This window comes from Schistocerca americana, chromosome 7 (assembly GCF_021461395.2).
Source record: "Schistocerca americana isolate TAMUIC-IGC-003095 chromosome 7, iqSchAmer2.1, whole genome shotgun sequence".
NCBI lineage: Eukaryota > Metazoa > Arthropoda > Insecta > Orthoptera > Acrididae > Schistocerca > Schistocerca americana.
The window spans coordinates 332,902,404-332,913,393 of record NC_060125.1 but is presented as its reverse complement, the minus strand read 5'-3'; the positions used below and the strand labels follow the sequence as shown (position 1 = coordinate 332,913,393).

Here is a 10,990-nt window from a genome sequence, read left to right as displayed (position 1 = left end):
GGATACCAATGTCATAAAAAGATTTTCTGCTCTTGGATTTGAGTGAGCACCATGAGTCGTTTAACCCGTTCCTGTACATACAACACTTCCACAGTGAGTGACTCAGTCCCCAAACAGATAATTCTATACGCAATAACAGCATCAAAATAACCGAAATATACTCATTTATTCATGGATAATGATGTGTAAAGCAAAATGTTACATCACACAATCGTGTACGCAGATCTAGACTCGTGGCGTGACCAGTTCTTTTGCTGCCATTTTGTCCAATTATTTTTAGTCTCCAGTATTCTCAAACTCTCTCTCTTTTTCTTCTATCTTCTTGATGCAGCCCGGCATGAATTACTCTCCTGTGCCGATCTCTTCATCTCAGCGTGGAACTCGAACTATACCTCCTCAATTACTTATCGGGTGTATTTCAATCTCTGTGTCCCTCTACAGATTTTAGCCCCCTATATTAACGAGGAGGTTATTCCATGACGTATCAACTCCGGGCCTATCTTGCTATCCCTACTTCTTGTCAGTTCCTCTCTCCGCCGATTTTGTGGAGGACGTCCTCATTCCTTATCTTACCAGCCCACCTATTTTCAAAATTCTTCTGTAGCATCACACGTCAAACGCTTCGATTCTCTTCAGTTCCGGTTTCTCCACTGTCCATGCATCACTGCAATACAATGCTGTGATCCATAAGTACATTACCAGAATGTTTTCCTTGAAGTAAGGGCTTTGTTTTCCACCAGCAAATTTCCTTTGGCCAGGAATGTCCTCTTTGGCTATAATAGACCGTTTTTTTATGTTATCCTTGCTTTGTCCGTAATGGGTTATTTATCAATGTGTTGGTAATCTAGCTTAATCCTACGTCCTCCACGGCCTTAATAACTTTTCGAAAGTGTATATAATCAGATCATAATATTCGCAAAAACGTTACTTGCTGACACAACAAGTTTGCCCCTGAATAATCAGTAAGTACAATCAGCGAAGGTGGTACATTAAAACCTTGTTGTACTATTTAGTTCGAAATCTGTGCCGAAGCGACTGGAGACGTCGCATTCCAAACGAGCATGCTAGAGGCCGAATGCAGTTATTTTTTGCGTAAGTAGTCGTTTATATATTTCAAGTGATACTGCTCTTGTGGACGTTAAGACTAAGTTAATTCTTGTTGCTTACATAGGGTGATTCAGCTGCCGCTAACGATGTGGTTTAATGCAAACCGTAATGTTCTATCTCGGCCTCTAAAACCAAGCGAGAGATTTTCGTATTATCTCGCTCACTATGCGCAAACTACTACTCCGATAGAAAAATATGAACAGGATCGGCACACATTCCTCACGAATCAGGATTTCTAGGATGTAGTTCATGGCACTCCCTCCTACCACTGTACGAACATTATCGACTACACGAACTATTCCCTATATTGGACCTTGTTCTGTATATACTGACTGGACTATTACGTCAGCATCATAGTTGGCTATTTCGTTTCATTATTAATTTAAACGAATCCGTGAGGGAAATGAAAGAAAGTCGACTTTTGTAAACGTTTTCTTAGAATTACTTACGTTGACAGTTCAGTCGAAACTTAATTAACCCTTACAAACACAATAGTTTCGTAGTAAAAAGGTCTGACAAATACTTGTTTATTTTAAGCCGTTAGAAGTTATAAAATTGTTAATTACATTTTAGGCACAAACGTCAATTTTACTATTTTTACGTGTTTGGCTATGGTGATGGCCTAATAACGACTGTCCACAAAGGCCAAAAATGGTGAAATGTGGAAAATAATTCATTCTGTAATCAATTTTTGTACAGTGGCAGAAAAGAATGTCTTGAAGAACGCAGAAGAAAGCCTGATCAGCTGAGGGCTGAGTGTGGCAGTGGTGGTGCGTTTGAAAGCCACTTTCGTATGTTCTTCTTCAATAACTAGAGAACTACGGCCTCTAGTTTTCACGCAAAACTGTCGTGTTCACTTTTGTCTAAGGGACAAGGGTTGGAGCGTCACGAGGAAGAGAATACGAAACTCTCGAGCGTGGTTTTTGGGGGCAGGATATGAGATTACGGGTTGCGTAAAATCAGCATGGGCAGCTGAATCTCCCTGTATATACAATATTTCAAGCAATATTTAAAAACGTGACTGTATATTTTTACACGTCAACAATACTTTAATAGAAATTACAATCTTCGTGTGCGACATTTTCAGAGGGAATGTAATAATATCACACCTAAACGTATATGTAAACAAAAGAAGCTATTACAAGAAGAAATGCTCCACTTGAAGGAAAAGGTAATATGAAAATAGCTAAAATTGTAAAAATTAGTAGTCATGCATGGCACCGTTCTTTTGAAACCATTGTCGTAGAAGTAACGCCACTTCCGTGCATTCCTATGTCCTCTTGCTTCGCACTTTGTGCTTTATGCAGACTTTGCACATCATAGTTGGTTTTCTTTTAGGTGTCGTATCGATGTGTTTTGGGGAATGGGCCAAATATTAAACTCTGAGTCGAGGAAGTGTTTCACCTAGTGATGGTTTTTCACACTTTTCCCGGTCCAGTAGTTGGACATTTCTTAGCATTACCTCTGTTACCTTTATTTGGTAATCAATATGTTACCTTTGTATGATCGTGTAAGGTTTTTTGGCTGTGTACGTACTGAACAGAACCATATCCGTCATCGAAAAATACTTGGCACGTCTTTCACTCCCATAAGAGTGACGAATGATTGAGTCTGGTTTGCATTTATTACCACGACTCGGACCTGCCTTAGTACGGCAGGGGGTTGGCAATATTCAGTGTAACGAAGTAAGTCATTAACAAGGATAAAAAATAAGAGCATCGAGAACCGAGCTCTGTGGTACTCCATGAGTGACAGTGCCCTATTATAATGACGTCGAGACACTTCTACTCTATCCAACTTCATTTTCCATTTAGAGAGACAAACATCGAACCATGTGCCTGTGGCACCACTTTCACAGTGCTTGAAGTAAATAGGGACAGTACTTCTGCATGTTTCTTACAGTTAACAGCACATTTGAGGACAAAAGTCAACAACTACAGAATTTCCAAAAATTAGTTATATATGAATTTGCGTTGTTCTAAATGAGACGAATACAATGGAGTACATGCATTTTAATAATTGCCTCTTTTATCTTGCACACAAATCTGTGAAATTTACCTAAACTCGACATCTACAGAAAACGAACTTTCCCAAATGCTTGTGGTAGACATTTATTCTTAGTTTTCGACAAAGCAGTGGACTACTTTTCAATCAGGGGGCTCTCATAGGTATATGATACTATTAAAAAGGGAGAAAATTTTAAACCATAACCTTATCGTCACACGATCGGGATGTTCTGAGCCGCCTTGATACCTGTATACAGGATATTCGGAAAATACCGTTACGAAGTTCCAGTACTTGTAAAGACGAGTGATAACATAATTTTTTGAATAGGAATCTATGTCCGGATACGTACCGTTTCCGTTCTATGAAGTTTTCAATTCAGTTGTGTACCGCGTCAACGTCTGATGAGGGATAGAGGAAAGTCTCAGAGTTGCTTGTCCTGTTATGCAATAGGGATAGAGAGGAACAAACGGCCACCTGATGTCACATAACGTCTACCCTACTGCGTGGCCTATACAATACCTGTGCGTCTCCGATGCACTAAACGTGGTACGGTACACATTTTCGGAGTACGCAGACATCCTCCTCCTGTGTAAGGGGAATCTCGAAGTGACGGAAGACCTGCTAGTCGGCTGAATCACGAACGTTTTCTGCAAATAGCATCTCACCACACAAAAGTTGTGCCCAAGTTATGCAGTGCCTCCGAGAAACCGGTACCTTCACAGATACGCGACGGGGCTGCGCTACTCCACGGCAACCCCACACGGCCGAATTTAAAGAAGATGTACTGCATCGCGTTGAAGAGAACCTGTCTACTTGTACAGTTGCGTATGCAGTGGGTGTGAGTCACAGTAGCCGGCCGAAGTGGCCGAGCGGTTCTAGGCGCTACAGTCTGGAACCGCGCGACCGCTACGGTCGCAGGTTCGAATCCTGCCTCGGGCGTGGATGTATGTGATGTCCTTAGGTTAGTTAGGTTTAAGTAGTTCTAAGTTCTAGGGGACTGTGACCACTGCAGTTAAGTCCCATAGTGCTCAGAGCCATTTGAACCATTTTTTGAGTTACAGTATCGTCTGGGGCGTTCTGAGTGAGTAACAATTACATTCGTACCATTTACAAAGCGAAGACGCTGTGAGTCCAGCACGTCTTCCGCAGCACGTTGCCAACTGCACGTCGTTCCTGCACCGCTGCATCGACACACCCCCGTTTCCACGTGAAGTTCTGTTCACAGATGAATGTAAGTTCACTAGCGACTGTGTTCTCAGTTCACGATATAGTCATGTCTGTGTAGACAAAAAGCTTCGTTCCAGGCATATTCAGAGCTTTCAGCACCTGGTTGGTATGAAAGTGTGGGCAGGTGTTCTGGGCGGTCATGTGATATGGCCATTACCCCTTCCAATCAAATTAACTGGACCTGCAAACTTCATCTTCCTACAAAGCGTTCTGGACCCGTTACTGGCAGCTGTCACGCTGAATGTCCGTCAGGAAATGTGGTTTCAGCATGATGGTGCACCATGTCCCTTCTCACCTGCGACTTGGAAACATCTCAACAGACGATATGACGGAAGATTGATAGGCCAAGGTGGTCCAACCACGTGGCCGCCGCAATCGCTGGATTTAACTCCTATGGACTACTTACTGTGCTACCGTATACAAAGTTTAATTTACGAGACTCTTGTAGAGACAGAGAAAGATCTGCTGGCATGAGTTCTGGCCGCTATGCTGGAAACTGAAGAGATACCAGAGAGGTTGGAGAGTGTGAACCAGAATATACTTCGTAGTAACAATGTCTGCAACAACGTTGGTAGTTGCCACATCGAGCCTCGTTTGTAATGCATCAGTACTGTTCTGCACGTACAGTATGTTGGGGATTTTTTGTTTGTTTTGGAGTAATTTACACATGTAACGAGCTTAAGTGATAAAGGGTGTTTAGTTAAGTCTCCTTTCGAACTGTTACATAACAATTTTACTGCGCCATGCTTCATTCAATTGCTCAGGCGGAAGTAGATCGTTTAGACACCTAAAGTGAAGCCGTTGTAGAACGGAAATGGGATGTATGCGGACAAGGGTTCGTATTCAAAATATTATGTACTCACCCCCCTCTTCATGTCCTAGAAGTCTGCGACGGGAATTTCCGAACACCCTGTAGTTTTGGACGAGAACTGCCTTGTGTTTGATTTCAAGATCAGTGTCAACAGGACCAGCTGCAATTTAAAATGCTTGTAGCTAGAGTTATTATTTAGAAATCTAACATAGATAGTTCCAAGATTATTGATGAGTTAGTTGTAATAAAACCTTGAAACCATGTGAGTATAAAAAAAGCGACGATATAAGGAAACTAAAGATATTTTTATCATATAACATTAAAAAGAAGCGCGAGAGTTCTATGGAAAGGTCCTAGAATGTTTCAATGAATAGACAATAAAAGTAATGATGTACAGTACCTTAATGAACCAGTTTATTAAATTATTATGTGTTCAATAGGTTAAAGTAAACTAGAACGTTACTGCTAGAAAATAATTAATCTTTAAATGTTCGAGTTTGTAAAAACGTCATGTATACTGGTAGAAAATAATTAATCTGTAGATGTTCGATTTTGGAAAATCGTCATGAATATCTTTTTTTTATTTTATTACATTTTTTTATTTTCATCTGAAAGCTGGGAAAAATGTATTCTTCCGTTGTCTTATGTATCTAGAGTTTGTTCGTGAAATATAATTTTGTAAGACATCAGACATGTATACTTTTCTAGTAATTCAATAAAATGAGTTTCCCAAAAAAAAGTTTTTTGTTGATGTTGATTTCTGTGAATACGTCCCTATTTTGAAATGGAGTCCAGCGCGTATTTAGCACTTTTCTGTCGGAAAGGTCACAGATGCGTAATTACTGAAGGAAAGTGATGGAGTAAAACAGTAGTAAATTCTGGCGTTCCCCAAGAAAGTGTTATAGGTCCTCTGTTGTTCCTGATCTACATAAACGATTTAGCAGACAATCTGAACAGTCCTTTTAGATCGTTTGCAGAGAATCTCCTGTCATGTAGTCATGAAATGATCAAAACTAACTGCACAATGATTTAGACAAGATATCTGAATACCGCGAAAAGTGGCAATTGACTCTAAATCACGGGAAGTGTGAAGTCATCCACATGAGCACTAAAAAGAATCCTCAGAGTTTTAGTTTCACGATAATTCACACAAATATACCTGGAATGATCATATTGATAAAGTTGTGTGGAAAGCAAGCCAAAGAGTGATTTATTGGCAGAACACTTAGATAATGAAACAACTCGATTACAGAGACTGGTTACACTCTCCTGGAGTGCTGCTGTGAAATGTCGAATCCACATTAGATAGGATTGACGGAGGACATCGTATAAAAGGGCAGCTCGTCTTTCGTTACCGCGAAATAGGAAAGAGTGGCGGTCACGAAATCTAAGGAGCTTTTCGCTGCCACAGGACCTGCACATGAAATATCAATCAACAACTTTCTCCTCAGAGTATGAACGTATTTTGTTGACGCCCACCTACTAGGAAGGAATGGTCATCTTTATAAAATAAGAGAAATCAGAGGCTGCACGGAAAGATTTAGGTGTTCGGTTTGTTCCCAAGCTGTTCGAGAGTGGAGCATCAGAAAATTATTGTGAAGGTGATTCCCGCCGCTGTTATGGAGTAGAACGGCAGAGAAGTAGCTTAAAGGTGGTTCGATGAAGCCTTTGCCTTTCCAGAGTAATCATGTAGATGTATACAGGGTTTTGCCGTAAGAGTGTGCAATAATTTAACAGGACGTAGAGGATGATACACTGAACAGTCTGAGATATGGAATCTGAGGTCGGAGAAGCCAGCTTAAGGTGATAATAGGAATAAAATTAAATTACAGTGTACTTTTTAATTTACATGAAGTAAGTTCCAATACCGTCATTGACAAAATAAACGTACTATTTGTATTGCATCTTACAAAATGTGTGTAACTGCCGACTATCAATCTCAATGCTGGCGTGAGATCGGCGAACAAGATTGTGACGCACCGTAAGAAATATACCCGGTGTGCTTCGAATCACGTCGTAGTCAGCTACAGCTCTGGCAACTAATCCATCTCAGCATCCCCTGGGGTCTCATGCACAAGTGACTTTAGATATCCCCATAGAAAAGAATCAAAGGGATTAAGGTGACCTCCCCTTCCAATTCAGCGAGCACGAAATACAGCATTGAGACAGTTTCGGTCATCCACACTGAAGTGAGGCATAGCACCGTTGTGTTGTATCCACATCCTCTCACGAACAGCCAATGGTACGTTCTCCAACAACTCAGGTAGAACTCTTTGCACGAACCCCTAGTAAAGAAAACCTGCATCATGACTTCCATGTAATCTGGCTCGTTCTCCTGGTTCCTTTGCAGGAAATAGAGAATGTACATGTAAATAGAAACCACTGTTCTTGTAAACTTACATGCGTATTAGTTGTAAATGAACTGGAAAACAGTGTGCAAGACAAAGCAGTAGACAAATTTACTTCCATATCTCCTTAAGCTGGCTTCATCAATCCCAGGTTCCCTACCTTAATTTGTGTAGTGGAGCATTCTCTATGCCATGTTACACTTTCGCACGCTCTTACGGAGACACTCTGTTTGTAGAATATGGTGGTTTGATCTGAATTTCGTGAAGCAGACGCGCTGTGGCACCTTTAAACACATGCCGCCAAATTTGACCTCTCAGTGCCTTCTATATATTCACCCCGTGTCTGCAGTAGGAGTATCTCACTACCTGATAGTGTTAGATATGCGATACAGACGTTCAGCGGTCAAAACTATGTATTAGTTTAGTGGGACATACAGGGTGTTTCACAATTCATGTGACACACTTGTAGTGTTTGTAGAGGGAACATCGTAAATCTAAAAATGGTTCAAATGGCTCTGAGCACTATGGGACTTAACATCTGAGGTCATCGGTACCCTACAACTTAGAAGGCTGATTCAGTGAGAAAGAGGGAACAGTCCATGGACTGGAAACGAACGAGTCCTAAGCTACAAGCGAAAATCATTCTGCTATCTCTGATAGTGGAATACGTTTATCGGTACTGTCCGTAAGAAAGCAGGTATGCAACTTTCAGAAGTGGTAATAGGGACCAAGACTAGAAAAAAATATCCGTTAAACATGGACTCTAAAATACATACCTGAGGATCCATGAGCACTGGTTCATCTTCGCTAGTGTGAAACACATCTTCTCTATTAAACAAGTGGTCATAGCTGTTAAGGTATGCATTATAGGGTACATGTTTACTAGAGATTTTATAATTTTGTTTTAGTTCATACTATCAGCTCTGAAAGTTGCCTACCCTACAATTCTAGCAATAACAGTAAGAGTACACATATTCAACTGCAGACACGGGTGTTTCCAATACAACGACCCTTACCTCTGCTTGGTACATTGATCCTTTTCTATCATCCTTGAAAGTTTGTTACATCACCTTGCATATACGTACATTTACAATAGCTGGTGCCTGTAGTTTTGACGCTCTGTAGCGACGGTGGTTGACGTGGATTCCTGTGTAAAAGTTGATCTAAACTTGATCTACTACGTACCCTGTGCAGCATGAATTGTAAAACGCCATGTTGACGTCCCAACTCTGAAGACTGCGTATTAGTTTACTGGGAAATAAGTAGACCATCTACCACGAAAGGATTAATCGGTGTTCATCGACAAACGATGTAACGTCGTAAGGGTGATACCTAGGATCCGTGATTATTGCAGAGACGCCACGCCGCTGCCTGTGGTACCCCGTGCGAACGCAGACCGGCCGGCGTGACGCAGCGGCTTAGTGCGGGCCCGCCGCCAGCCGTCGAGGCGCCGGATCTTTCCGGCCCAGCGGCGCCGCCTCCGGCTCTCCCAGTCTGTCGGCGCGCGGCCGGCTTCGACACGCGGGAAAAAAAAGCGCCCTCTTCCTCCACGGGCTCCCTTCGAATCGCCTCGCCCACCCTCCAGAGCAATCAGCGCATATAAATACCGCCAGCCGGACCAGTGGCAAGTCAGTTCACTTCCGATCTCACTCTCGAGAGGTTGTGGAGCAAGGAGGAGGAGCAGCGACAGCGACCGCGAGTTAGTGAGCGCGAAAGGGAAGAGACACAGTCCGTTCGCCATGACGTCATGGCGGCTGTTGGCAGCACTAGCGCTGCTGGGCGCCGTGCTCGTAGTGTGCCAGGCCCGCGATCTGCGCGCTGCCGGTGACGGTAAGGAAGAGGACCAGGCTGTGGCCGCCTCCGACCTGGAGGCTGCCGCCAGCCACCACGGCCACCACCACGAGAAGGGCGGCGGCCACAAGCACCACTCGGAGCATCACTCCGAGCACGGCGGCAAGGGCGACAAGGGGTACAAGAGCCACCACCACCACGACCACGGCGACCACGGCGACTACGGTAAGGAGCACCACGGTGGCCATTACGCCGAGCACGGCGGCCACAAGAAGAGCCACCACGACGAGGCCGGCCACTACGGCGAGCACCACAAGGGCGAGAAGGGCCACAAGGGCGCCCATTTCGGGGAGAAGGGCGGCCACAAGAAGGGCCACAAGACCCACGGCTACCACCACAAGGCGCACAAGGACGAATACCACAAGGAGCACAAGTTCTACGACGACCACCACAAGGGCGGACACCACAGCAAGTACGGCGACTTCCACGAACACCACGACAAGAAGCACGGCGGTCACAAGAAGGGCGGACACCACCACTCCGGTTACCATGACGACCACTACGGAAAGAAGGGCCACCACGACAAGGGTCACTACCACGACGACCACCACGGCCACAAGGGCCACCACGGCCACGAGTCTCACCACGCCCATCACGAGGACTACGGAAAGAAGGGCGGTCACTCTGGTGGCAAGCACTACGGCTTCAGCAGCGGCAGCGGGGGCGGTGGAGGCGGCGGAGGCGGTCACGGCGGACACGGCGGCGGCGGCGGCGGCGGTGGTCACGGACACCATTAAATCCCTGCACACAGCCACTGTCACATCAGTGTGTGACTGCTTGTCAGCAGTTGTTTCCTGTGTAGCAACATACGTCTGCCTTGTGTTGATCAGCAACAGCGTCACATATCATCTACCTTCCATACTACCAAATGTGCTGACGTCAACTAACGGGAAGATGATCTCGCAGTGATTTGTTATTTATTTTTTGTTGACTCGTTTTGTTTTCGTTTTCCGTTTATTGCATAAATATATTGTTTGTATGTTCTTGTCAATAGGCTGGAATATAAAACACGTTATACTAAAACAGTTTTGTCTTTTACTTTATTACGATTCCTTCACCCCAATATAGTAGCTTAGTAGGAAAGTCTACTATGCTTCGCTACTCACTAGACATAAGAGGAAAGTTAACACTTTTCCTTCACTTAAATAGGTATTATGGTATTTTGGTTGTAGAATTTATTCGTCCATCCAAGTGTGAACTCATTTACATTGAAATCCTTCGTCAAGGGTTTCTTATGCAAGGTACTGAGCAAAAACATTTTTCTTACGCCGTGTAAGTTTATATACCTACTATTTAACGTATAATTTCGGCTTGAAAGACACAACAAAGATAAGACGCCTGCAGATTCCCAGCGATCGTGTGTAACTTTTAGACCGATTAAAATCCATCAACTCTCAACACTTTCTCTACTTTTAGCGAAAGCAGGGCTATAAATTTGGCAGTGGTGCATCGAAAGAAACCTTATGGTTCAGTAATAAGATCACATAGTCATACTCGGTAAAACGAGAACTTCCGTTGTTGAACAATATGTCAACGACACACAAGGCCTTGTACCTACACCTCACTCCAAATAAACTTTTTACTTGGTGTTTGAAACTGCAGCGGATTTCTCTAGTCCATTACAGCAGAAAGAAAGCAA

General features: G+C 43.5%; 1 protein-coding gene across 1 annotated transcript; it reads left to right on the top strand.

The window, feature by feature from the left end:
• Positions 1–9,169: 9,169 nt before the first annotated feature.
• LOC124622593 (histidine-rich glycoprotein-like) lies at positions 9,170–10,278 on the top strand. Its single transcript, XM_047148342.1, has one exon. The coding sequence runs from the start codon at positions 9,240–9,242 to the stop codon at positions 10,086–10,088; it is 849 nt and encodes a 282-aa protein (XP_047004298.1). The 5' UTR covers positions 9,170–9,239; the 3' UTR covers positions 10,089–10,278.
• Positions 10,279–10,990: the final 712 nt, after the last annotated feature.

Coding starts and splice junctions, on each gene's coding strand:
- LOC124622593 (XM_047148342.1), top strand. CDS start 9,240: ATGACGTCATGGCGGCTGTTGGCAGCACTAGCGCTGCTGGGCGCCGTG.